The sequence below is a fragment of the Xiphophorus hellerii genome, chromosome 16 (genome assembly GCF_003331165.1).
Source record: "Xiphophorus hellerii strain 12219 chromosome 16, Xiphophorus_hellerii-4.1, whole genome shotgun sequence".
NCBI classification, from domain to species: Eukaryota; Metazoa; Chordata; class Actinopteri; order Cyprinodontiformes; family Poeciliidae; genus Xiphophorus; species Xiphophorus hellerii.
This window is the reverse complement of record NC_045687.1, coordinates 1,447,228-1,475,159: the sequence shown is the minus strand read 5'-3', so window position 1 is coordinate 1,475,159 and position 27,932 is coordinate 1,447,228. Positions and strand designations below refer to the sequence as shown.

Here is a 27,932-nt window from a genome sequence, read left to right as displayed (position 1 = left end):
TCTGCTGGCAGAACAATTACATCCCCATTACTGCAAAAACACACTCAGCTCCACTATAACACTTTAAAATGTGTTTATTTCCAATAAATTTAGATAATTCATAATCAGAAAATATCTTTATTTGCTTTCTTTATCAACCTATAAATATATTATGGCATATTTCAAATGATCTTTTTCTCATTTTGCGTCACAAATTTTTTACTCCGGTTAGAATAATTTCTATTTTCTAAACTCCAACGCTGACATGAATCTACATTATCTTGAAATGAAAAGTGTATAAATATATTTTAATAATAAATGAGGCGTGGGGTCGTTTCACTCGTCAGGGCAGCAGGGGTACGCCTCATCGCGTTCATCCGGGGAGCATGTGGGAGGAGACGGAGAGGGACGTTCCTCTTCCTGCAGATCCAGAGAGTTTTCTTTGACCCGCCGGGTCGAACCGCCGCTCAGACCCACGGCGCTCCTGATCCCGCCGCCGCTGATCCGAGAAGCGCTGAAGGCTGGATCCCCTCCGCCACGCCTGAGGGGCGGCCCGCACAGCAGCAGGAAGAGAGAAGAAGATGAAGCACAGGAAGAGAAAGGTTAAAGCGCCCCGTAGAAACTGAAGCAGAGGGAAGGGGAGGAAGTTAATGCTCTTTTGTTTCCAGGTTTAAGAAGATTAGTAATGTCTGAAGGAAGCAGAGAAACAGGAGCAGCAAGACGTGAGAGGCAGAAAATGAAAATTTAATTCACAAATTATCTGAAATGATCAAAATTCAAACCCTTTAAGAGACAAAACAAAAACATTAATCTGTACAAATATTCATCTGAAAATGTACTGAAAATATTTCATTTGACCCGACTAAATTTATGTTTAGTTTATTTTCTCTTGTTTGAGTTTGTTTAATTTTTAGGAAATGTGTTAAAACTTTGAATTTAAAGAAACTTAAAAAACTAAATTCTCAATATTCTTGTATTTAAACAGAAATAACTGGTGATCCTAACTGACATGAAGAGTTATTAGCAGGAGCCAGACCAGCCAAAAATATAGAATTATATATTATCATGGACGGTTAGTGATGACAAATTTAAATATACCATAAAATATATATGTGTATAAATTAATTAAAACATCATTAAAATACATTATTCACAAAATAAATACATTAAATAATTAAATACATCAATAAATAAATAGATCATGAAATTATGACATATGTAAATAATTATGAAATAATTAAATCTACCTTTTTAAATAAAGAATTTAAATAATAAAATGTACTTTTAAAGATATCTTTTATATATAAAAATATTTATAGTTATTTCACTGTGTATTTATTCATTTTCATGGCTCCTGTTATGAAATAATTGGAAGTGATTTTCTGGGGGCCATGGCCCTCTCTGGCCCCCACTTGGGGTCGCCTCTGGTTATCAGTCAACATGTCAGACTGTGTTAGTTGGCTGTGACCTTGTGGGTGACCTTGTACCTCAGTTTGCTCCTGAGCGCCGCCACCTCCCTGCTGAGGGCGTCGTTGGCCTCGCCTGCCTCGTCCAGCTCGCGCTGCAGCTTCCTGCGGGCGGCCGCCACGCGCTGCGCCTCCTCCTCCGCCTCCTCCAGCTGGAGCTTCAGCTGCTTCACCCGGACGCCGCTCTTCTCCATCTGTAAGCGGGGCGGACCGGGGTCAAACCGAGGTTAAACCGGGATCGGACTGGGACAGGCGTTTGGGCGGGGCTCTGAAGGTCGCCATGGTTACCTGGTCCTTGTATTGCTGCGCCTGCTTCCTTTCGTCCTCGATCTGGACGCTCAGGTCCTTCAGCTTCTTCTCCTTCTGCCGCAGGTTCTTGGCGGCGGCCTGACGCTCCCTGGAAGTTTTCACAGCGCTACGAAGTTAGTGTCAGCTTGGATGTTTGCGTCACCTTGCTCATATTTTATAGTTTAACTACGACTCTCTGCTCCCGTACGGAGCTCAATCGGGGCCATGAAGTTTGTAAAAAAAAAAAAAAGTAAAAGTAAAATAGAAACTGAAAAAAGACTCAATAATAATTGATAATTGTTTTTTTTTCAATTTTCTTTTTTAAGTTTTCATTTCTTTTTTGTATTTTATTTAGCACCAAAGAATTGGGGGTAAACAGTTTTTTATTCATTTGAAATAAAAAAATAATTAAAAATAATTTTAAAACTAAATTAAATACAGAACAAATATTTGAAAACTATATTTTAAAACTAAAAAATATTTTTAATCTAAAAAAAGTAATTTTAACTGAAAAATATTCAAAACAGAGACTTTTTTTTTTTTTTTACAAAAAATGTAAATTGAAAAATAATTTTTAAATTGAAAAACGATTGAAGGAGAAAAATATCAAATGTAAAAATTTTAAAACTGAAAAATAAAATGAACTGAAAAACATTTTTTTAAAATTTTAAACCAGAAAAAAAATTAGAAACCTAAAAATAAATGAGAAAAATAGTTTTAAAAATGAAAACAAAAATCTAAATTTGTATTTGTTTTTCGACAGTGTTTGGTTCAGATATTTACTGAGTGAAACACTGAGTGAGAGAAGATCAACCACAAATATCCAGCCTGCAGCTAACTTTGCCTCCATCTTGTTCCTTCCTGTATGTGACCTTTTGACCCCAGCGCTACCTGCTCTCGGCCTCCAGCTGCTCCTCTGCCTCCCTCAGCTTGGCCTCCAGGGCGGCGCTAGCGGCCTTCAGCCTGGAGCGGCTCTGGCTCTCCGCCTCCTGCAGTTTGGCCTTCAGCTCCCGGTTCTGCCTCTCCAGCTGCTGCCGGCTTCCCTCTCTGCTCTGAGACGACGCCCTCTCCGCCGCCAGCTCCGCCCCCAGCTGCTCCACCTGGAAAAGCGAACCGGCGGGTCAGGCGGCGCCTGCGTCACCTGACAGTGGAGGGAGCGGCGGCGGTGCTACCAGCTGCTGGCTCTTCCTCAGACGCTCGGTCAGGTTCTCCATGTTGGCCTGCTCCTCCTCCAGCTCCTCCTCCAGCTGACACAGCTTCGTCTCCAGGCGGCGCTTTTCGTCTGACTGCATCGACCTGAGAGGGACAGGAAGTGACACGTACAGGTGGTGAGAATGACCAAGGGCGGTCCTGGCCTGGTTGGGGCCCTGGGCAAACAGGCTCCACCATGACATCATTTAGTTTATCATGAACCATCATGGTAATCTAAATTTATTTTAAGTTTTATTTGAAGAAAATGTGGGAGAAACAATATGAATGAATATGGAGCAAAATTAGGGCCAGTTTGTTAAAAAAAAGCTCATAAAAATATTGAAACAGAAAAAAAACCTTGAATTTGAAAAGTAGTTTTGTATATTTTAGTATTCAGTTTTCATAATTGGCTTTCAGTTTAAAATTTTCTTTTCAGATTAAAGTCTTTTTTCCCCCCATTTTAATCTTATTTTTCAGCTTCTGAAAATTTTTAAGTTTCAAAAACCCTTCTCTCTGAAAACTAGTTTTGAACTTTTTTCAGAATTTATTCGTTTATTTTTCTAACAAATTTTTTGGCTCCAATTGAGCTCCATAGGGGCATAAACTGACCTCCCAGAGGAGTTGCTGGCCAGCTCCTCGGACAGCTCGTCCCTCTCCGTCTCCACCTGCTTCCTGCCTCTCTCTGCCGCGGCCAGCAGCTGGACGGACCAGGAGAAAACATCAGAAACCAGTTTAAACAGAAACCAGTTTAACGGAAACCGGTTTAAACAGGAAGCTGCTTCTGGTGAATTTCTGGACCTCGTGCAGCTGGAGGATTTCCGCCTCCGCCATCTTGGCTCTGCGCTCTGACTCCCTGGCCGAGGACAGCGCCTCCTTCTGGGCGGCTCTGGAGTCGTCCAGCTCCCTCTGGATGTCCTTCATCTGCCCCTGAGAGCAGAGCGGCCATCATCATCATCACCGGATGAACGAGTGAATCTGTGTTCTGGTGGAGAAGCGAGTGGCGGCTGCAGACCTGGACTTTGCGGAGCTGCTTCTGCGCCTCGTCGCGCCCCCTGCTGGTGGCGTCCAGATGCTCCTCCATGTCCTTCAGCTCACCTTCAAGCTTCTTCCTGGCGCCGGACGCCTGACCTCGCTGCTTCCTCTCCTCCTCAAGCTCCGCCTCCAGCTCCCGCACCTGAACAGGTAAAATCACACCCAACAAAATTCATGTTCTTCTTTATCCCAACATTATATCCATCAGCCAGTTTGAACTGAAGATGAGGAAGAAATATTTTCCACAAAACAAAAGATCATATTGAAAACTACAAATGTTCAGAAAAAAATAAAATAAAATAAAAGATAATACATTTTTTATCGGGGAAACATAACATTAAACATAGCATTTAAAATGTTATATATACCTATATATAAATAAAAAGTAATGTAATAAAATAATAATAAATCACCTTCAAATAAAATAATTTTTTAAAAATTACGTACGCCGATTATTTCAACAATCGATTAATCATAATTAATTTGATCAATCATCTAGAAAATATTAGTTATAACTTAAAATGTAATTTATTTACTGTAACTAATATTTTCTAGTAAAATAAAAATACTATCTACTAATCTGTAGTTATGTTTTTGATTAATAAATGCATAGCAAAAGGTGCTTAAATTGAGATTTTTTTAAACAGAATTTAAAAAGGTGAAAGTTAAAATGTCGTGAAGAATCCTTGGTTGAACAAATTAAAGACAAATAAGTTTTTTTTATATTAAATACAAAAAGTATATATTTTTGCAGTTATGTCTTAATTACTGCCCTTTTCTCAGCAAATGGTAATTTTTAAAATCTGTATATTCCAGTTTAATTGATAACTAAAATTAGTTTAGATTAATCACGATTAATTTGATTAATCGTCTATAAAATGTTAGCTCCAAGTTAAAATGCAGATGAATAAAATAAGCAGTTTAAGGGCCTTAAAGTCAGGCTGGATGCTCCGACCTGACGGAGGAGCTGCTTCCTCTTCTCCTCGCCCATTTCGTCTCGGGCCTGCAGCTCGCGCTCATGCTGCGCCCGCAGCGCCTGGCTGTTGACCTCCAGACGCAGCTTGGCGTCCTCCGCCACCTGCAGCTCGTCTTCCAGCTCCTCCATCTGCGTCCTCATCTCCTCCACGAAGGCCTCCAGCCCGCGCTTGGCCTTCTCCAGCTCGTGAACCTGGCGGAGGGTCAGAGGTCAGCTCCACCCGCTTCACCCGGGTCGACGTTTCTTGCGGGTTTCCGTCTTACGCTCTTCCCCGCGTCGTCCTTGGAGCTGATGAGGTCCTCCATGTCGGCCCGCAGGGCCTTGGCGGCCTTCTCGGCCTCCTCCAGGACGGCCTGCTTCTCCTCCAGCGCCCGGCTCAGGGCCAGCACCCGGGTCTCCTTCTCCCTCGCCTCCGCCTCCGCCCGGTCGCGCTCCTCCGCAAAGCGGGCCGACACCGACCGCTCCTCGGCCAGCATCTGCAGGACAGCAGAGACCCACGACAACAACAGTTTTCTGGTTTCACTGCAGGAGGTCGGGACGTTCAAAGAGAAAATCAAAATCACTTCATTTCAGGTCAATTCAAGGTCAGGAAGATCCTTAAAGGGCCGGCGGCGGCAGAATGCACTGATAAAAATAACCTGATGGAGTGTTAGGACCATACTACGAGAAATACTTAAAAATAAAATCAAGAGGATAAAGTCATAATATGACGTAATGTTATAACTTTATTGTTGTACGAGTCAAAATAATATTAGAATAAAATTATAATATCACGAGAATAAAGTCATAATACTATGACTTTATTCTCGTGATATTATAACATTATTTTTGTAGGAGTTGAAATAAAACAAGAATAAATTAATAATACATTACTCTTGTAATTCTATATTATTTTGACTTTATGCTTGTACATTATTATACAAGTCAAAATAATGAGAATAGTCGAGTTTTATGAGAATAAACACATAGAATAAAGTTTTATTATTACTTTATTCTTTCATTACTTCTACTACTTTATTCTGTCATTATAAAGTTACAAATTTATTACTTTATTCCCATAATAATATGACTTTTTCTTGCATGCATTCAGTTTCTTTTTGTCTTATTTCTTTTAAAAGATCATGTAATGTTTATGGCCAAGGCTTCTGTAGCTGGACTGAAGGTCTGGTAGGATTGTAGAGTTTGACCCCTGACCTGATCAAACTTCTTCTGCTTCTTCTCCAGGTTGGAGACGAGCTGCCGCTGGGCGTCCAGGTCCATCAGGACGTCCTCCAGCTCCTGCTGCAGCCGGCCGCGGCTCTTCTCCAGCTTGTCGTAGGCCGCCGCCTTCTCCTCGTACTCGCCGTGGACGGCCTCCAGGTCGCGCTGCAGCCGCTTCTTCCCCTCCTCCAGCAGCTCCACCGTCGCCGACATCTCCTCCAGCTTCTTCCTGTGGTCAGAAAGCTGGAAAACAGTCAGGAGAGAGTTAAGAAAAGCAGGTTGGGAATAAAAATATGCTTTTGTCGTAAAAGAGCACTGCATTTCAGAATGTGGCATAAATATTTAGCCAGAAAACATCAGATCTTGTGCGAAAGCATAAAAATGTGAACTCTGTTTAATGTAGTTTCCTGGAATCCAGTGGATCTCAGACGTCCACTGTTGAAAAAAACATAAAAATTCAGTAATGAATTTTTTTTTTTCCATTTTTCTACCTTTAATGTGACGCATAGATACAAAACTCAACTGAAAAACTAAAGAAAATACATAAAAAGATGAAAAAAACCTGGTTGCATACATTTTTATCTCCCATTAGACCAACAGTTTGTTAATCGTCTTTCACTGCAAAAACACAAAATCTCACCAAGTATTTTTGTCTCGATTCCAGAGAAAATATCTTAGTAAACTTGAAAAAGACAAAATTAACTTAAAGTAACTCTGTAAGTAATAAGAGCTTATTTTAAGTAAATAATTACTCAGTATTGATTTCCACCGGCCGATTATGTCACACATAACAACATTTTTTTCCCATCTTATAAGTGAAATAATTGGTACATTTTCAACTTGGCGCCAGGTTATTCATTTGTGTGAATAGATATATAAATTGAGCATAATAGAATAAAAAGTTATTAAAGCAACAGACATAAATTGGGAATCATGTTAAGCAAGTTTTTAATATATTGGTGAATTATTTGTCGCAGACAGCAAGTCTGTTTTACCGAATTTACACACAAACATGATTACAGTTTTCCGAAATCTCCACTTTGGTCTGAGTTTTTATTAAAAGTCGCGTTTATTGATATTAAACAGAGTTTTATGGGGATAAAAACCCAAAATGACTAAAAATGTTTCCCTTTTCCCAGATATCCAGATTCATAACAAACAAAACCTGATTGTTAGTGTCAGATATTTACCTTTCTACTGCTAACACAAATGTTAGTTTGTGTTACTGACCTGCATGTTGAGGCTGGACATCTGTCTTTCTACGGCGCGTTTGGCCTCCGTCTCCTCCTCCAGCTGCTCCATCAGGCCGTTCCTGTCCTCCTCCATCTGACGCAGCCGTCCAGACGCATTCAGCTTCTGACGGGTTTCTTCAGACAGGAGCTCCTGGAGGGAAGGAAGGTGGGCGCACGGTGAGGAGTCAGTGGTTTAGGACCAGCCGTGTTTACATCGTCAGGTGAGTGTTTCACCTGGGCGTCCTGGAGCTGAGAGGACAGACTGGAGACGTCTTTACTCAGCTTGATGTTCTTCCCCTCAGCTTCGTTCAGCAGGCCGGCCACGCTTTCCAGCTCCATCTAACAGAGCAGAACTTTTTTAATAGCACAAAAACCTCAAAGTAAAAATAATAATAAGCCTTAAAGTATGCCCTGTTGTATAAACGAGAGCATCATGAGCGTGTAAATGTATTTTATATATTTGTAAATGAGCCAGGTTCATTCCTAGGACCCCTCCTAATTAATATGTACATGATCCCACTGGCACAGGTTATAAGAAGTAGTCAGATTAGCTACCATAGCTACACAGATGATACACAGCTCTACATGTGGCTGTGCCATAACGTCCTCCAGCTGAACAGAAACTGAAGTTTTTATCTTTGGACCTAAACAGGACCGATCTAGAGTCAACACACAGCTGAACTCTGACCTGAACATTCAGAGTCACATAAAGACAGTTACAAAGTCAATCTTCTATCACCTGAAGAACATTTCCAGATTTAATGACTAATGTCCCAAAAGATCTAGAGAAACTCATCCTTGCATTTGTCTTTGGTCGCATTGATTACTGCAACAGGTCTGCCTAAAAAAATCAATCAGATCCAGAACGCTGCTGCTGGTGTTCTGACTAAAACCAGGAAGATAGAGAACAGCACCCAGTTCTACAGTCCTTCCACTGAGAGTAGACTTTAAAATATTGTTGTTAATTTATAAATCGCTGAGCAGTTTAGCACCACAGTACATTAACGACCTGTTGTTGCTGAAATGTGCTTCTCTACTAAGCTTAACCTGGAGATATTTCCATAGTTACATCATACAGACAGGAGCATTTTGTAAATGTAGATGTTTTGACTCACATTCAGCTTCGATACTCGCTCCCCGAGCTCATTCCTCTGCCGCTCGCTTTCGTTGAACCGGGAGTTTAAATCGTTCAGCTGAGCCTCCACCTTCTTCTTCTTGTGCTCCACGTCTTGCTTTGAGCTGGTGAGGGATCTCAACTCGGTGCTCAAGTCTGCCGACTCTTTCTCCAGGGCTTGTTTGGCTTTTTCCAGACTGGCCCTCACCTGGAAGGAAGGAGACGGAGCCAAATGAGTGAAACTTCATGGGATAAAAAGTTGAAGTTTACTTTGTGACGTGCTCCGACCCTTTTGGCTTGCTCCAGCTGCTCGGTCAGCTCCTCCACAGCCTGACTGTGTTTCTGACGAAGTTCCTGGACCTGGGCCTCGTGGCTCCGCCCCTCGTCTTCCATAGCTTTCTTCAGCGTTGCTACTTCCTGCTCTCGTTTTGCTCTAACAATATGAAACACAGAATGTCACCATGAGGAAGAAAACAGCAACAAGAATGGAAAAAATCGGCACACAAATTACCCTCTACGCAGATGATGCTACGGTTTACTTAAGTTATCTCAGAAAATTAGTTGTTACATTTTTATTGGATACAAACAAACTCAGTAAATCAAGACTCTGTTGGTGAGTGTAGCCTGTGGGTTATTATGAGATGTGTGGCTTTTCACAGACCGTAGCTCCTGTTGAGCAGCGGTGGTATCCAAGCTGTCCTCCAGCTCAGAGCGCAGTGCATTCAGCTCCTCTCCGAGGTCCCGTCGCGCGGCCTCCGCCTTCCCCCGCGCCGCCCTCTCCGCCTCCAGATCCTCCTGCAGCTCCGACAGCAACGCTTCCAACTCACGAACCTTCTTAACCAGCGTTGCGCGCTGGGTGCTCTCCTCCTCCAAACTGTGAACAGAGAAATGATTCATTAGTGTGGACCTACGGTGCAGTATGACCACTTCATACTGGTTGATACTGATACTGGTTTTGGGCTCACCGGGTCTGTGTAGCCTGGAGCTCCTCCTCTTTAGCCGCTAACTGAGCTCGTAGCTCGGCCAGCTGCGCCTGCAGGTCGGCGTATTGCTCCTGCAGGTCGGCCAGCTCTGCATCCACCTTCTTCTTTGCCTTCTCCACATCCTGACGAGCCTTCTCCTCTTTTTTCATACGAACTGGAGACAAAAAGCAGAAAGAGTCACCACTTGGCATTTGTGTTTCTTCAGGCTAAATTATGTAAATAAAGATCAAACTGCTACATGGGAAAGTTTCTGGTTTCACCACCAAATGTTTTAGAAAACAACTGAAAATCAAGCTGCACATTTTGATGTGAGCGTTTAAGGATTCTTCCAACACTCTGAGAGGAGCTGCAAGCTGAAAATCATGACAAAAATAATGATAAGGAATAATAATAATCAATAATCAGTGCTGCCTCACCTTCCAGGTCGGAGATCATGGACTCATGTTTGGCCTTGAGTTTGGTCAGATTCTTTGACTTCTCCTCCTCCTCTGCCAGGTTGGAGTTCATATCAGCCAAGCGCTCCTCCAGAAGCTTTCGCTCCTGAAAACGACGACAGGAAGTCAGAAGGAAAACATCCTGAAACTGCAGATTTCTTTAAAATGTGTCCTTCTGTTACCTTCTGCAGCTTGTTGTTCTGATCCTCCATTAGCATGATGTCCTCCTCCATCTTCTTCACTTTTCCCTCCGCCACCGTTTTCTCCAGCTGGAGCTTCTGCTGAGCGTCTTCCTGCTCTGCGATGTGCGCCTCCATCAGCTGGAAGACACAAAATTACACCAGTTAGTCTAATAACACCAGATCGATCAGAAATCACAGTTTTAACCTCATAAGACCATCAGCGTCTTTTTTAAAGTAGAAAAAAGGACACATACAGTACAGACCAAAAGTTTGGACGTACCTGTGTGTCCAAACTTTTGGTCTGTACTGTATGTACTTTATTTTTGTAATTTTCAAACAGCTTAAGTGTAAAATACACATAAATATCAACATATGAATAAATTAACTGAACATTTAACTTCACTGTATTAAACAGAATTAAATGAAACTGAACTGAACTGATTTGAATGAAACGAACTGATAAATTGATTTGACCTGATCTGAACTGAGACAAAGGATTCAGTTTAATAGAACTGAACCCATTTAAACTAAACTAAGTTAAACTGAGATAAACTGAATAAAAACAACTGAACTGAACTACATTCTAAGGAAATGAACAGAGCTAAACTGAACTGACTACAAATGAATTGAGTTGAATCTATTTCGTATGATTCTTGCATTAAAACATTTGTTTCCATTGTTAATATTGTTCAATAACTGTCAGGAGTCGCCATAGCAACCAGTTTGAAACCTTTTTTCATTGTTTTCCTGAGCTGAATAAAGTTAGGAGAACCTGCAGCTGCTGCTCCATGTCCTTCTTCTCCTGCTGCAGGGCGACGCTGCGTTCCTCCTCCTCCTCCAGACGCGCCTCCATCTCGTGCAGCACCTCCTCCAGCTCCTGCTTCTTGGCCTCCAGACGTCCGCGCATCTCCTCCGCCTCGGCGTATAGCTCCGTCTCGGCCTGCAGCTTCAGCTCCAGCTGCGCTCGCTCCTCAGCCAGCTGCAACCACAAGCCTCCATCTTTAACCACGTCACTGCTTCCAGGGCTGCAACTAACCATTATTTTAGTAATCGGTTATTTTGACGATTAGTTGATTAATCAGAGAAAAATGACCATGTTCTTCAGAGTTTTCATTTAATCAAAACTAACTTGCAAGTAACTTTTCTGCAAGATACAGAACTTTTTTAAGTCAATGATTCTTGGACATGGATTTAAAAAAAGACTAAGGTAGGCCTGTGGCAACAATTATTTTAGAAATAGATTATTTTGATGATTAATCGCTTATTCTGACAATTAATCGCTTATTTTGACGATTAATCGCTTATTTTGATGATTAATCGCTTATTCTGACGATTAATCGCTTATTTTGACGATTAATCGATTACCCTTACGTCTAATCGAACAAAAAAATTGACACATTCTGCAAACTTTTCATTCACCACTTGAGCCTTTTTGTACAATATTAGAAATCCATTAAAAGGTGCAAATAATTAAATTCCTCTTTAAAAAACAAAAATAAACATTTTATTGCCTAAAATGCAACAACAGCATCCTTTAATGAACACTTGATCATTTGTAGCAAAGGATACATCTGAAGCTAAAAACATATCGTCTGCTAATCTGTTAATTGTTTTTTGGATTAATAACTGGATGCAAAAGGTGTTTAATAGGAGAGTTTTTTTGTAGAATTTGAACCAGGTGAAGCTAAAATTAGCACCAGAGATCTGGGTAGACAGATTTACAGACAACAAAGAATGTCATCTTAAATGCAAAATGTTTATATTTTTGTACTGTTTTGGTTTAATTACTGCTCTGAGTGTGTTGTTTATTCAGGAAATGATCATTTCTATAGTCTGTATACTCTAATTAATGATTAATTGATTACTACATTACGCAATGATTATGTTAATAATCAATTAATCCCAATTATTTGTTTTTTTCCTAATTGCTTCTCCAGATAAAATGGGTAAATGCTGCGTCACACCTGAGTGTGTTTCTGGGAGATTTCCTTCAGCTCAGCTTCAGTCTTAGCCGCCACCTCGCGCACCGCCTTTAGCTCCTCCTCCTTTTGGCCCATTTCCTCTTCCTGTCTGGTCACCTGCAGCAACGGCTTCACCTGGTTCACACATTGATCTGGTTAAGGTTAAAGGTCAGGATGCATGTAGGATTTCGATCAAGCCCAACATCCAGTTCGGACCTTGGTGAACAGCCTCCACCACTGCCAGTTCTTCAGTTTGAGGTAGCAAGCGCAGTTCCTCTGGATGACCTTCATGGCCGTCAGCTGCTGCTGACGTTTACTAAACGCTCTGAAAACAACAAATCATCACCCATTGGTTCATAAACGACTTCAGGCCCAGATTCCCTGAAATGAAATTCCCTCACTTTCGCCCCAGAAAGCCTCGTGCTTGCGCCTGGAAGGCGATGATGACGACAGTCAGCTTGAGGTCTCGCTCTTCCTCCAGCTGAGCCAGAACTCCCGTCCTGAAGAACATTTTACTCTGACCGATGCGGTACAGGTTCGGGTCCAGATCCAGGTGCTTCACCTGAGGAACGGAGGGCCAAATAAAAGATCAGATTTTAATTTAGCTTCAATTTTCAAAAATCAAAAACCTGATTAATCGATTAAATTGATTTATGCTCATATCTAGAGGATAGCTAAGATCTTATTCTTTACACTCGTTTCAATAACAGATTTCAAAATAAAAGCTCACCATCAGACAGCAGGCCTGCTTTCCATCCATGAAGCCCTTCGGGATGGCGTTGGCAGCCAGAATCTCATACCTGCACACAGGTGAGGACATTTACTACCACAAACTGTCTGGCCAAAAACAACAGTCACCACCTGAATTTAACCCTGCAAATAGGACTGAGGTTCTTAAACCTCAGCTGACGCCATGAGGAGCTTCTCATTTCTGAAATGAGGAAAGACAAATCCTGTAGTCGTGGAGAAGATTTTGGTTGTTTAATAAAGATCAGCTCATCGGCATCAAGCAGAGAAAACATTTTAATCGTTTTGTTTATTTAGCAATTTTAAAATGTTTTCAGTTCCAGCGTTAATTTCTTTTTTATCTTTGAGTGGATATACTTGCATTAATATGCCATTATTATATTAGTTGAAAATCTTCTTAAAATAACAATATTATCATTTATTGCAATAATTACTGGAATAATGTATCAGCTCAAATGCTCTACTAGAAATGCTCCCTCACCTCTGTCTGAACTCCTGGAAAACGATGCGGTTCGGAAATCCCTGCCTGCAGATCCGAATGCCCTCCAGCACGCCGTTACACCTGAGCTGCTCCAGAACCAGTTGGGCGTCCATCTTCCCGGCCTGCAGAGCCACAGCAGCAGCCAGTGAGATCACAGAAAGGCCGCGCTGGCCGTTTGCAGCCAGCGGCAGAGAAAAGCGGCGCTCACCCTCTTCTCGTGGTTGGGAATGATGCAGCGGACGAAGTTGGGCTGCGTGTTGTGCAGCGTGGTCATCAGCTTCCCCAAAGACTCCTTGTACAGCTGACCCACCGTGCGAAACATCCCCTTCTTGGACTTGGTGGAGCTGGGAACAGAACTCTCTGACATCTTGGTGATGGTGTCCAGGCCCACCACACGGTCCACTGCAGGGTGATGATGCAGAACGATGTTACCGTGGCAACAGAGAGCGTCTAGAGGTGTCTGAATGTGTGCGATCGGAGGACTGACCGTCTTTCCAGAGGTCCTGGATGAAGGCGCTGGAGGAGTTGTTGAGCAGAGCCGTCACGTTGTCATTCAGAGGATCCATGTTCTTGGTCAGCCAGTTGGCTGCGTTGTAATCCACCTGGAGGGAGAAAGAAAACAGAAAACCTCCCAGAAAGTCGTTCTCAAAAGTGGTTTTGAGCTCTTGTTTATTAATAATTTGTGGTGTGCAGGTATAATTCCTTGTGATCTTTCAAAGTTGTCTTTATGCATAGTTGACCAAACCTTCTGAGAGTTTTCCTTAAACTTCTGCTGTTTTCTCGCCAATGTCAGTATGACAGAATGTTAGTGCCAGGCTAGGAAAAGAAATGTTTTCATTTTGAAAATAAAGTTGTAATTATTCAAAATTAAAGAGATAATATTACTAGAATTAAGTCGTAACTATGAGAATAAAAAAATTGCTGAAATCAATGAAAAATCAGCAGATCCCCAAAGATTTTTGTGCTAAAATGGTCAGAAACTTTGAGTTTATGTGATGCTAACTCCCACCTGCAGGTGGCAGTATTTCCTACTTCCACTCAGAGGTTGCATAAATAGAATACTTTCCATCTTTGACCGACTTTTTTAAATGGTGACAGAAGAATCTGAAGGTCATCCGACATTTTGACACTTTAAATTATAGAGTAACTAAATCTAAAGAAAACTTCCAGCTGAGGCTGTTTCAGTTACCTTTCCAGCGTAGTGAAGCACCGAGAACATCAGCTTATCCTTGTGTTGTTTGGGTTTGGAGAACTTCCCGTGACCAGTGTGGGTGTTCAGCAGTTTGTCCACGAACGACTGATCGGTGGCTTTCGGGAACCAGCACTCCTCATCCAGCAGCGCCAGGATGCCAGGGGGATTGTTCTGGAAAACCACAAGGAAGGTGAAAACCTGCAGAATACCACGGGGTCTTTTGGCCCTGGAGGTCATTTTAACCGCAGAGGTCATTTTGACCGCCATGCTTGCAGGAGTGCTCACCGGCCTCTCGATGAGCTCGATGCAGGGCTGCAGGTCCAGGCCGAAGTCGATGAAGTTCCACTCAATGCCCTCCCTCTTGTACTCCTCCTGCTCCAGGATGAACATGGTGTGGTTGAAGAGCTGCTGCAGACGCTCATTGGTGTAGTTGATGCAGAGTTGCTCGAATGAGTTGTCCTACAGGAGGAAAGACTTTGCAGGTCAGAAAACAGACGGAAACTCAGTGAAACCAACCGACCAAAGGAAGTTCTTCAGGGAGGATTCACCTCGAAGATCTCAAAGCCAGCGATGTCCAGGATTCCCAGGAAGGAGGACGACTGTCTCTTGCTCTTGTCCAGCGTCTTGTTGACTCTGGCGAGGATCCAGCGGAACAAGCGGTCGTACATGGCCTTGGCCAGTGCCTCCACTGCAAAATCAACCTGAAGATGGTGCATAATTTTAAGAAAGTTTAGAAGAAATGACCTATTGTTCTACCTTGAACAGGTTAGGGTAGGTAAATGTTCTAAATAAAACATGTTGAATAAATTTCTTTCAGAAAATAAATCTTAGAAAATGAGATTATAATCTAGTCAGTTCTGCCTATTTTGAGCTGTTTTACAGCGTCTTGTCACTTTAAATTTGAATAAGATGCTGCTGGCCACGCCTCTTACCTCAACTCAACGCTTTCACTCACATGTGAAAAAGGCTGTGAACAGATGCGCAATTATACAACTGTACATCTTTGAAAAGCAGAAGTGGAACCTCCTTCACAAGCAACAAGAATGCAGCAAGTGGTCTCAGGATGGTAAGTCAACAATAAAACACTTGCCTTTTCCAGCAGCCATTGTACAGCGCATACAGCAGTAAAAAAAGCTGACCAAACATGCTGGAACTCAGCCTGGGTTGCTAGGTAACGCCACAGTGTGACTTAATAATCGGAAGGTTTTTGAAACGGCTCATTCTCCAGACACCAAAAAACATGAACACATTGCCAAAAACTCTACTGTTTTCAGAAGCAGTTGAGACCCGAACAGAAGTATAACAACTTGGTTCCCTTTAAGCGATGGGTGAACAGTGAGTACCTGCTGCTTGGTCTGGGCCTTCTGCACCACCTCCCGCCCCACCTTGATTCTGGGCGTCAGGATGGCGCGTGTGAAGTCGGTCACGTTGATGCCCTGCAGGTGGCACACCTTCTGAGCCGCTGAAACAGGAGAAGGGGTCAGAGAAGCTGCGGCGCTTCCTCACGGAGCCGTGACGCAGTGTTACCATGGTTACCGGTGTTGTCGGGCATGGTGGCCTGCTCGCTGTTCCTCTCCTTCTCAAACTTGATGTTTCCCAGCTGGAGGACGGTGGAGACCACCTTCAGCATCCCTGCAAAACAAGATGGCCAACAATTTACAGCTTATAACATCCATCCATCCATCCATCCACTAATCAATCCATCTAACCACTAATCAATCAATCAGTCAATCAATCAATCCATCCATCCATCCATCCATCCAACCAACCAACCACTAATCAATCCATCTAACCACTAATCAATCAATCCATCCATCCATCCATCCATCCATCCAACCATTAATCCATCCATCCATCCATCCAACCATCCATCCAACCACTAATCAATCCATCCATCATCATCCATCCATCCATCCATCCATCCAACCACTAATCAATCCATCTAACCACTAATCAATCAATCAGTCAATCAATCAATCCATCCATCCATCCATCCATCCAACCAACCAACCACTAATCAATCCATCTAACCACTAATCAATCAATCCATCCATCCATCCATCCAACCATTAATCCATCCATCCATCCATCCAACCATCCATCCATCCATCCAACCACTAATCAATCCATCCATCCATCCATCCATCCATCCATCCAACCACTAATCAATCAATCCATCCATCCATCCATCATCATCCATCAATCAACATCTGTTAGTACCTAATCTCTCCTCCTCTGTGAAGCCCATGATCTCCATTGCTTCCAGAGTTTCGTCAAAAAGCTCGTCATCCTCCTGACCGGGAACCTCCACGTGGCCCGCTACCAGGAAACGGTAGCTGTTGAAGCCCTCCAGCAGCAGCTCCTCTGAAGCAACACAAACTCACACAGTTATCATCCAGACAAACACTGTGGCACTGATCTTAAGAGCAGTAGAAAGTTTCCTTCAAGTCCCAAAGGTTGCTATTTTCTCTAAACTCTCACCCCTCATCTTGTCTTTCGCTCCAGCCACCATGTAGTAGAAGATGTGGAAGGCTCTCTCTGTGTTGGCCTGACGAATGCAGCGCGACTTCTCCAGCAGGTCTGTTCAGATCGGCTGGAGTTAAGCAGGAAACCTTTACAGCGGCTGATTTAGGAAAAGGAAGGCGGAAAAACTTTGCTGGATAAGGATACAGGTGTCAATGTTCGCCCCAACGAGGAAGCCGGTCACGTCAAAGTTTAGTTTGATGAATTTCCCCTGTGGAAGGACAGCAGCCATGTGACTCTTCACTCTGGTTCCTTGAATTTCTCTTAAGTTGAAGCAAAAACAGAGTCCATCTCTGGGAGTGCTGGGGTTTATTTATCAGGACAAGTGGAATTTAGTTTTCGTTTTTCACCTGAGTGAAGTTGGTCACCTTCTTCAGATCTGAATATATTGGTGCCAAATGTTTGTGGTGTTTTGTGTAGCTATCATTTTAAAGCTCTTTCTAAAACTGGCGGACCACCAGGGGGCGCCTAGTGGTGCTGTTTACCTCAGCGTTTGAGACAGTGAGAGCTGGTTTTTGTTTTTTAAGACTTAGCTTGCTTATAATGCTCTGCACAGATCAACAGTTATTTTTATTTAATTCAGAATTATTCAATCGGTGAATAAATATAAATAACTACAATCTATAGAAATGTTTGGATAGTTTTACATTAAATGATGAAGAAGAGAATTTTTGTTTCTGTCAAAGCAACTCAAGTCTGTTTTTCTTTTATTACGCTCCTAAATCACAAATAGATCTAAAATGTCATTAATGTACACAACAGTAAAGAACAATTAGTTTTTTGATTTCCATGTGTTTTTTAAAGCTAGGTGGACTGTGAGTGTTTGTTAAATGGGTAAAAATGAACGAAATAATAAAAACTAAGATTGAATGTTGAGCAAAACGTACAAATCGGGAGGAGTTGTCGTTCTTGATGGTCTTGGCGTTTCCAAAAGCCTCCAGGATGGGATTAGCCTGCAGCAGCTGCTTCTCTAGCTCCCCCTGCAGGCCAGAAACAGGTAGGACATTATTTAATGAACTACTGTTCCTTAAACGAACCGCAGAAATGAATGAAACTGGATTTTTACTCACATAAGCCAGAGATCCTGACTGCTGCTGCTGGAAGAATCATAAAAACAAGTCATTAAAAATGAAGGACTATTTTTTAAGCTTATGAAGCAGACGAGCAGAAAAGGCCGGGGATCAAGCAGCAATCAGTTTTCAATCAGAAAACCAGTGAGTGTAACTTTCAATTATCATTATGGAGGATTTATGAGCTAATATGAACTCTAACTCATTTGTTTTTGTCATTATTTCTCATTCAGAAAGATGCAGAAAGAAACCAAAAGCCCCAGCAGGAGGAAGAAAACAGCATCTGTCTGTTCTCACCTTGGCCACAGCTGCAGCAACTGATTCCTGTCACATACAGTAAAATATATGCTTTACTACGGATTCATGCTTTCACAGAACAAAGGAGAAAATCTGACGGTGGATTTCAGTCAGAAAACGTTGGGACATGAAACACATCGTGGTAGAGTGAGAATTTAACGAAGAGCGATTTATAGATGACAGTTAATCTAACACGCCTGTTTTTGGACCCGTATGCTACACATGCTGGGAAAAACAGGCCAGATCCAAGCCAGGATCTATGGAGCTAAATTAGGGCCACAAGGTTTGATCAAATAAAAATTTAAAACTAAAAAATAATTTCAGAACTGGAAAAAAGCCTCCCATTTTATTCAAACCACTTTAAAACAAAAAATATGAAACTGAGAAATAATTTTAAAACTGAAAAAATTGGAACTGAAAAATTTAAAATTTAAAAAAAACATTTTAACTGAGAAAAAATGATAAAACTGAAGAAAAACTGAAAATAAATTAACAGAAAATCTGAAACCAAAAAACAATCTTATAAATAAAACAAAATAAAACTCAGAGAATCTGCAGGAATCTGTGCTTTTTACAATGAATTTTCTCTCTGAGCATTTCTTCTGTAACTTCTACTCACAGGGTTGACGTCTTTCTTGCCTTTATGTGACGAGGCGACGACAGCCAGGTACTGAATCACCTTCTTGGTGTTTTCTGTTTTGCCGGCTCCGGACTCGCCACTATTTGGAAAAATATTTCACTTTTTAAGAAGCAGCACAACTCCGATTATTTGTTCATCCTCATTTCTTTTTTGCAAAAAAAACCTTTCTTTTCCAAGTTCGCACATGTTTGTTTCTCTTTTCTGAATTAGGTCTGAACATATTTTGTTGGATGATAAATTCTGGCAGAAGTTAGTGCGATAAACGATAATGTTGTTTTGAAACCATTATAAAGTAATGTAATGATAACGACATAAAACATTCTCTAAGATCAATAAACTTTAAATTCTAATCGACATATTTAACACTGGAACTGGACGACATTTTAAATATCCAAAATAAATAAACAAAACAACAAATAAAATGAATTATGAAGTCTCTGGGAACAAAATTGTCCTTCAAAATAGGTCTAGTTGAAACAAAACACCAGACTGAAGACTTTTACCATCCAGTTTTTGGTAGAAAGAGAGAAACGATAAATCATGCGACTGATTGATTTATTGCTTATTAGGACAGCCCTATATATAGTTTCATGACTCACAGGATTAAAAAACATTTAAATTAAAGGGTAAGCTCTTCCTTTCCTCCTGAAAGTGACGGTTTGTGGCGTGTTTTGACTCACGTGCAGAGAATCGACTGATCCTCACGATCTGTGGAGAGACAGAGAGGGAATCAGTGAAGTTTAGCTAAAATCTGAGGCGGACCTCTTTTAGTTCTGATCTAAATTTAGCAGGTGGTTCTGTCGCTGCGATCTGGGCCGACTGCTCCATGTATGGCCGTTCTGGGGCTGAATGGAAAGTTAGGAGGTAGTTTGAGGTCGGCACGCTCCGAGGCTTCAGTCTCCTTGCTCATCTGGACGCTCAGCTCGTCTGCTAGAAGATGTTCTGTCAGGAATAACTCCAGTGTTCATAAACAAACTCAAACACTGAAGATCAGGATTTTACATATTCACAGGTGTATGGAGGCCCCTACAGGCAAAATGATCAAAAACCTTAACAAGTGTTTCTGTGCAGTTTCTAGTGCATAGAAAACATAGAAGCTTGTTTAGAATCAATAATTCCTTAATATTGATGAAAAAGTACTAGATCCATTTATAATATCAAAAAAACTAAATGTCTTGTTATAAGTAAAATAATCTGCCAATGGAGCGCTAGTGGTTTTTAATCAATAATAAGGAATTATTGCCTTAAAGCAAGGTACTATATCTTGCTGAAAAGTGACTTTTAATTAGTTTTGTCTTTTATCAAGTGCATTAAGATATTTGCACTAGAAACTGGTCAAAAAAATACTTTGTAAAACTTTGTGTTTTAGCTTCAACTACATTGCATTTTTACTTTTCTTGTTAAACTCTGAAATTTAACCTTTTTATACCGATGCCAGTTTACCAACTTCACGTCAAAACTTGGTCTTTTGTGGTGGCTTTTACAAAAAATGTAATTTTTTTATTACATTGTTAGCCTGAGCAAAACACACTGTGAGAATGACTCCTGCAGCAACATGTCCTGAAATGCCACGCAGCAATGAAGAAGCCATCACTCCAACAGAGACATAAACATCATGTTTTGAGTTCTGGTGAAACTAAAATTCAAGTGCTTGGTCAAAAGAATGGGTCAAAATTCCAGTAAACGTTGGTAAGAATATTGTATATAAATATAAATACTTTCAAGAAAATATTATGGAACAGAAACTTTCCAATAATTAGGACAAAAGGAGATTTTTTAAAACAGAAATGTTTCTGGAGTCAGGGCTTACCCTGCAGCATGTTCCTGTAGGCGTTGTCCGTGATGGAGTAGATGTGCGGCGGCACCTCGTGGCGTTTCTTGCCCTTGTACATCTCGATGATCTTTTCTGAGTATATTGGCAGCATTTTGTAGGGATTCACCACCACACAGAACAGACCCGAGTACGTCTGGGGAGGAAAGTAGCCACAGTTACTTTACAACAAGGATAAAGTCACTTTTTTACCTGCATTATATTAAGATATTCTCCTTTTTGTCTAAATATGACCTGGAAAGTATTTTAATCACTGACACAGGATGGATAAACACAGGATTATCACTCCTGTTTCTGTTCACCTTGTTAGTTCTCCAACAAGGACCTACAGATGTCTGACTGTATTTTTTACAGGATTTTTATAAACTGAAAAGGAAAAACAAAGCATTAGCTGTTGAATCTGCCAGAAAATCCTCAGTCCAGAAAGAAAACATAGCAGCCAATCCTTGAGACTTAAATCTGGATTAAAACTGAACTTTGCTGCTTTTTATGGCTATAACATTTCTAGTGACTTTAACATTTACAGTTTTAATAAAGTTTTGGTCTGTTCCACTGTGGAAGTAAAAGATTAACCCAAAAACTGTGAATGTTAAAGTGAGAACTGATGTTACTTTAGCATTGCTAACCTTTTCATTTATTCATTTGATAGGAAAAGACAAGTATAAACAATACATGTTTTTATAGCAGTGACTAATTTGCAATGCCTGGAAGGGCTTTTAAGTAAACAATCGCTAACTTCACCTTTAGCATGCTAACAAAGCTGTAATGACGTCATTTTCAAGATGGAAATATTAACAAAAAAACCAGAGGATGTTGCATTTAAGAGAAAACAGATTCTGCACCAACCCAAACTTAAAGATCCAATATGGCTGCCATTAAATTTAATTCTGTTATTTATTTGTTTATTCACAACAAATGTCGACTTGAGGCACTAGCAGTGCATTCAGCTCAGTTTGTTATTAAAATGAGGTTTTTCAGTCTAATGAAACCCAGCAGACTGCATGCTGCTGGACGTAGCAACAGGAAACAGTCACTTGCGTTGATGTTGACTTTTTTTGTTGAAATTTGTACTTAAATATATTGTCACTAAAATAGAAGTGGAAAGTTGTCATCCAAAACGTTGATCAAGAATAAGTAAATAAATTCTTCAAAAAAAAGCTGTGGTGTTTGAATCCAAACAATGTAGAGAAGTACTTTGGAATTGGCTGGTAATGCTAGTAGTAGCTAGCCTGGTCACAACATTTAGCAATTTAAATGATTTCTATATACATATATTTATATATTAAAAAAAAAAAAAAAAAATATATATATATATATATATATATATATATATATATATATATATATATATATATATATATATATTTGTTTATATTAAGTATAAACAAAACCACGGTTAAGTTGCGTTTAAAGCAATTTCAACATCTGAGATCCAGTTTTCTGAGGAAAATAGTATGCAGGCTAACATTAGCATGCTAACGTGAAAACTAGCCGTAGGACGTTAACTGCTCAACCGTTAAGCCAAATTAGCGTTAGCATGCTATTAGTACAGATTTGAAAAAGAAAATGTGTAGATCAATCTTTTACAGTATCACCTGATACAGTATGTAGGAACTATAGGTTGAATATGAAACACCGAAACAAGCTATACGATGGCGGCGTTTCTCACGTAGATCAGGCTGGAGAAGTATCTCTCTCTCAGGTTGTGCAGGACGGACGCTTCGTTGAGGAACGTGAGCGCAGCCATGTCCTCCACCTTGCTGAACTTGGGTGGGTTCATCTTCTGGATGTCATCTTTGTTCACTGTCACCTTCTGTCCGTTGGAGAGCTCCACCAGAACCTGGAGGACCCGGAGAAAACAGTTCAAACTCACAGGCAGACACTCTGTTCAGGTCTCTGTTCCACGAGAAACAAGATAAAACACGCAGTGAAACTTTATCCTGGTTTCATCAGTAGGTGGCAGAGTTTAATCAAACAGTAGAAAAAAATATTACAAAGTGTTGCTGGTCTAGTTTCAGTGCCGATATCCTAGTACTGTTAAAATAAGACAAAGCTAACTTACTAATAACTTTTCAGCAACATATTTGTGCTCAGTTTAAGTAAATAAATCCTTTATATTGATGAAAAAGTACCAGTACTGGCATATTGTTTCACTTATAACATGGAAAAAATGTTTTTGTTATAAGTGAAATAATCTGCCAATAGAACTAGTCCTTTCTAATCAATATTAAGGAATTGTTTGTATTAAATAATCTCCTATATTGTGATGAAAAGCTACTTGCAAGCTAGTTTTGTCTTATTTAAAGTGAACTAAGGCATTTTAACTGAAACGTGTTTATGCAGTGCTGCATGTGCATCACAATTTATCTGGTAAATTTTATACGTAAATCTAAACAATTGAGAAAGAATCAAGAACAGAAGATAATCTATCAATAATTCAGATGGGCTTAGAAAAGGAGGACTGATTTTATTATTTTACTCTAGATTCAACCAACTGAATGTTTGGCAAATGTTAATCTAAAAACATGGTTGGTTTTATTTAATGAAACAACCTTAATTATAAACCAAAAGAGGTTTTTCCATGCAGAATATCTCCCAAAACCTTTAAATTTATAATTGATCAATTCTGGTCACACTATTAGAATAGCAAGGCAGCTTTACTAGTTTATGTTTTCTGCATAATCATCACGGTTCTTCAGAACCTGGTCAAGAGTAAGGATGTAGACAAACTAAAAAGACAGGGAGTGATCCCTGAGGAATGCCAAGGAGGTAAATAATAGTGTAAATAATCTGCACCTGTTCTCCCTTCTCCTCCTTGATGCTTGCAGGTTCGAATCCCTCCCTCTCTGATGGGACCCACACCATCTTCTTGGCCGCCCAGTCGGCCTGGGCCACGCCGCTGTTACGGAAGTCGTTTTCCAGGAAGAGGAACTTGCTGTCGTCCGTAGAGAGGTCGGCCATGTTGGCAGGGTTGGTGGAGGCGGCGGCCTTTACTGGAGATTCAGAGGTGGAGGAGCTGATGTTGGGGTTGGTGTCGGTTTCTAGAGCAGTGGTTGGGGTTGATGTTTTCTCTAACTGCTTGACCTTTGACTTGCTGATGTCACAGGAGTAAAACATCAACACATTTAGTAAATTTGAGAACTTAGGCAGACAGTAAAAAAATTCCTTAATTTTTATTAAAAACTACTAGTTCCTCTGGCAGATTACTTCACTTATAACATGAGAAAAATGTTTTGTTATAAGTGAAATACTCTGCCAATGTAACGAGCACTTTTTCATCAATATTAAGAAATTATTAACTTAAAACAAGCTTCTATATCTTGCTAAAAATGATTTGAAAGTTAATTTGTCTTATTTCAAGTGTATTAAAATAGACAAAAAATACTTGGCAAAATTGTGTGTTTTTGCAGTGCAAAGCTTGAAAAATCAGAATTAATCCATATAATGTGTTTAATGAGCTGCTGAAGTTAATTCACTTTTCAATAATATTCAAATTTACTGAATAAGAAAATACTGTAGGGATTAATCTGAGAACAGAAAATTCAAGAATGTTCTTATGAGTAAAATTAATATTTTTATCCACCAGCTTTATAGACTATTATACCATAATACATCTTTATAGGCCAGTCACGATAACAGACTTTATTGCGATAAACAATAATATTGTTGTTTTGAGACAATTTCCACATAATATAATGGTAATGGCATAATAATGCAGGAGCTCTTTCTCAAAGATCAATAAACTTAAAATTCTAATAAACATTTAACACTGAAACTGGACGACATTATAAATATCCAAAATAAAAAACAAAACAACAGAAACAACAAATAAAATGAATTATAAAGTCTCTGTAAACAAAATTGTCCTTCAAAAACAAGCAGACTGGAGACTTTTATCATCCAGTTTTTGGTAGAAATAGAAAAACAATAAATCATGGAAATTTAAACTATTGAGTTCACTTTAATTTATCATGCGATTAATTGACTTATTGCTTATTGCGACAGGCCCAGTGCTTAACAAAGAAAATAACAGAAAAGTTATCAAAGTGACACCAAAAACTCAAATTAAGTAATTCAAACAGGAAGTTAGATATTTTTCATATAGGGATACAAACATTTTATAAAAATAAGATGCAAACATCAAAACTTCTGAAGCTTTTCTTGTAACTACAGGCTTTTATAAAACCTGATTAAACACAGAAAAATTCTTAAATAAAACATCAGCTCATCATTTCTGACTCCAACCCGCTGCACGCCAACAGATCCACCTGGTTTCAGCGAGCTGCCCCACTTATTGCTGCTGCTGATAACAACCTGGGAACTTTTCCCCAGCTTTGCATTGAGCTACTTACTCACTTATCCTGAGCTGCAGGTCACAGTGCTTCTCTGACCTCCCATTGAACAGCAGGTAATAAAACATGAAAAGCAGCACACAGATAGTCAAACAGCAGAGCTGCCATGCTGGAATGCCCATGTTTGGCTAACCTGCTGCTCCTGGTAGCCTAGTAGCCCCAACTGGGATGCAGAGAAGAAATTTATCTGGCATTTCACCTTATAAGGTGCAGCGGCTCCTGAGTCCAGCCAAGCTTGGCGTTTACACCAAAATGGTGACATGTCAGGTTGTACTCATGTGTGGCAGCAGCCGCACAGCGAGCAAGAATAAATGCAGCGTCTTTAATATGGATTTTATCTCCCATAAAGACTCTAACCAAGAAAAACTGACTGCTTTTTTATTCATTTTAAACAAAATTTAATTTAAAAAATCTAATAGAAGATAAACTTTCCGCTGCCTTTACTGCATTTCTTTGGCTTGCACAATCATAACTTTACTATTGAAATAAGTGAATCAGAATAGAAGCAGAGAGTTAGCTTCATGCTGTTTTTACTTACGGCTCTGTGCTTCAGTCCTCAGTGCAGGATGCTGCTGCCTGAACTCCAGGGAAATGAGAAGATCATGTCAGGTGAAAGAAGTGATGCAGATGATGATGATGCTGCTCTTCCTCCTCCTCTCAGCGACACCTGGGTGGAGCGGTGCGCCGCCACCGCCTTCTTCCCACAGCTGGTGGATCGCCATCGAGCAAAATCTGCTTCTATCTGCCCACATTCAGCTTTTCCTGCTCCTCACTCTGGACCAACAGTGAATTATCGCCAATAAACACTTTTATCACACTTTTAGAGTTTTATTTCCAAACTTCTGAGAGTAAAACAGCTTCCAGTCCTGATTCTTTTTTCCTCTGTAACTTTCATAATTCTCTCTAAAATGCTGAATATCACTTTCTGCACCAAATACTGACAGAGGGCAGGTAATTATTGTTAACTAAAACTAACAAAATAGGGAACAGAGAACATTTTAGTAAACTGGGTAACACTTTATTTGACGGGTTGTGAATAAGACTGACATGACGCCGTCATAAACATGAGTAAGTCTTCATGAATATTTATGACTTTCAGTAAATCATGACACTATTAACCCTTTCATGCATAGTGGTCACTACAGTGGACAGCTATCTAAAAGCCATTTTCTTGTGCTTCCTGTGGATTTTTATGTTATAAATGCACACAGACCACTGAAGTGGACACTAATGCATCATAAAATATACCATCAACTACTGGCCATCAGCTGCAAATGCAAGAAATTATTTTTGTTAAATACAATATGGCCGACAGACAAAAAAGCATGAGAACCGACCCGGTCCCTCCTTCTACTGTAGACGACTCTTGCAAGTAAAAGAAATATTGTGACATCAGATAACCCCTAAGGAACAATACTACTGATGTATTTTTCAAATAACAACTTTGTATTTGGACAAAATTACAATTGATCACATAAAAAAAAAAAAATTTAAAAAAAATTATTTTTACAAAAAAATGTTCCTACCTTTTTTATGCCTTAAGAAAAGAATTTTAAAAAATGGAAAAAAAATTCTGACACAAAGGATCATAATTCATGCATCAGAGGGTTAATACAAAGTTGACATTATTCAAAATGTCTTCGTTATGACAACTTGACATTAACCAAGAAATCATGATTTGACATAAATTTGTTATAAAAGTATTACTGACAACCCGTCATATAAAGTGTCACCGTAAACGGTGATAAATAAAAAACTGGGACTATATTGTGCGCTTATAAAGATAGTTTAAATATAATGAAATCATAGATATAATATTCTTTGTTATGAATTCATTTTATAGCCTTTCAAATTGATGTGAAATTGACTTTTTTCTCCACACAAGCAGTTTACGTCATCTGTCTGCAAATTAAGGTGATCCACTTCCACTGGTCTGGAAAACGGTGACAGGAAACGTTGGGAGAAGACGGTTGGTTGTTCAACAATAACTGAATACATTTTTGGAAAATTGTATCTTCTGTTGAGTTTTCATCACCCACACGATGTAAACATAATCACAACACTTTGACCGTTTTGAATTCTGCACCTAGAAATTAAAAATAAACCTACTGAAATATTAGAGAAACTAATAAACCTAGCAAACATCTTAAAAAAAATAATTAAGACTAACTGAATTACACAAACAAAAAGTCACAATGAAATAAAACTAAACTATAATGAAAAACACAAATTGTAACCCTAGACTGGACTGATGCATCAATGTCCAGGTGAAATAAGTTTCACCTGGACAGGGTGAAACTTCTGGAACAACATTTACATTTTTATTACTGATGCTTCAAAGTAATCTGACATGAAGGCTCTAATCTAAGGTGATAATCTGATGTTTAAAGTTGAAATTATTTGGATTTCGTTTCACAGGTGAGGTGGTTTTTGATAGTTTTTATAAGATAGTACTCCTGCTGCTGCAATTTTTATTTTTAAAATTTTTGTCAACCACAACCTAATTTCCTAAGGATAGAAAGTGATAAATGTGGAACTTACCATCCATATTTTAACTTTCAACTCTTAATTATAAGATACAAACTAAGAATTTACTTTAAAAAATATATAATTGTGAATTTTATACTGATGAAAGTTTCAAGATTAAAGTTGGAATTCTGAGAAACAAAAAACTGAATTCTAAGATTAAAGTAAATGTTTTAGTGTCCCTAATTTTCTACAATAATATAAAGATATTTGTAATATTAATACAAATGATTCA

At 39.8% G+C, this 27,932-nt stretch overlaps 1 protein-coding gene across 1 annotated transcript; it reads right to left on the bottom strand.

The window, feature by feature from the left end:
- Positions 1-58: 58 nt before the first annotated feature.
- Positions 59-26,097, bottom strand: LOC116735828 (myosin-11-like). Its single transcript, XM_032587964.1, has 44 exons — positions 25,710-26,097; positions 23,616-23,913; positions 22,489-22,659; positions 20,799-20,955; positions 19,669-19,696; positions 18,968-19,067; positions 18,349-18,375; positions 18,052-18,078; positions 17,869-17,961; positions 17,129-17,192; positions 16,940-17,038; positions 16,679-16,822; positions 15,995-16,090; positions 15,802-15,920; positions 15,007-15,159; positions 14,744-14,917; positions 14,456-14,629; positions 13,754-13,868; positions 13,475-13,668; positions 13,267-13,388; positions 12,769-12,838; positions 12,440-12,600; positions 12,255-12,363; positions 12,042-12,173; positions 10,850-11,056; positions 10,078-10,215; positions 9,878-10,001; positions 9,444-9,615; positions 9,140-9,352; positions 8,767-8,911; positions 8,480-8,686; positions 7,599-7,703; positions 7,363-7,515; positions 6,127-6,375; positions 5,196-5,408; positions 4,912-5,124; positions 3,937-4,098; positions 3,723-3,851; positions 3,534-3,622; positions 2,906-3,029; positions 2,625-2,833; positions 1,734-1,842; positions 1,467-1,639; positions 59-520 (listed from the first exon to the last, which is right to left on the bottom strand). Exons 2-44 carry the CDS (start codon positions 23,778-23,780, stop codon positions 316-318), a joined length of 6,033 nt encoding a protein of 2,010 aa, XP_032443855.1. The 5' UTR covers positions 23,781-23,913; positions 25,710-26,097; the 3' UTR covers positions 59-315.
- Positions 26,098-27,932: the final 1,835 nt, after the last annotated feature.

What these genes read in the sequence shown, in the direction of transcription:
- LOC116735828 (XM_032587964.1), bottom strand. Translation starts at nt 23,780, where the DNA reads ATGGCCGACCTCTCTACGGACGACAGCAAGTTCCTCTTCCTGGAAAAC. An exon ending in GCTGCTCAACAGGAGCTACG is followed by an intron (nt 8,912 to 9,139) that starts GTCTGTGAAAAG and finishes TCATATTGTTAG; the next exon opens with AGCAAAACGAGAGCAGGAAG. An exon ending in AGGACGACGCGGGGAAGAGC is followed by an intron (nt 5,125 to 5,195) that starts GTAAGACGGAAA and finishes ACCCTCCGCCAG; the next exon opens with GTTCACGAGCTGGAGAAGGC.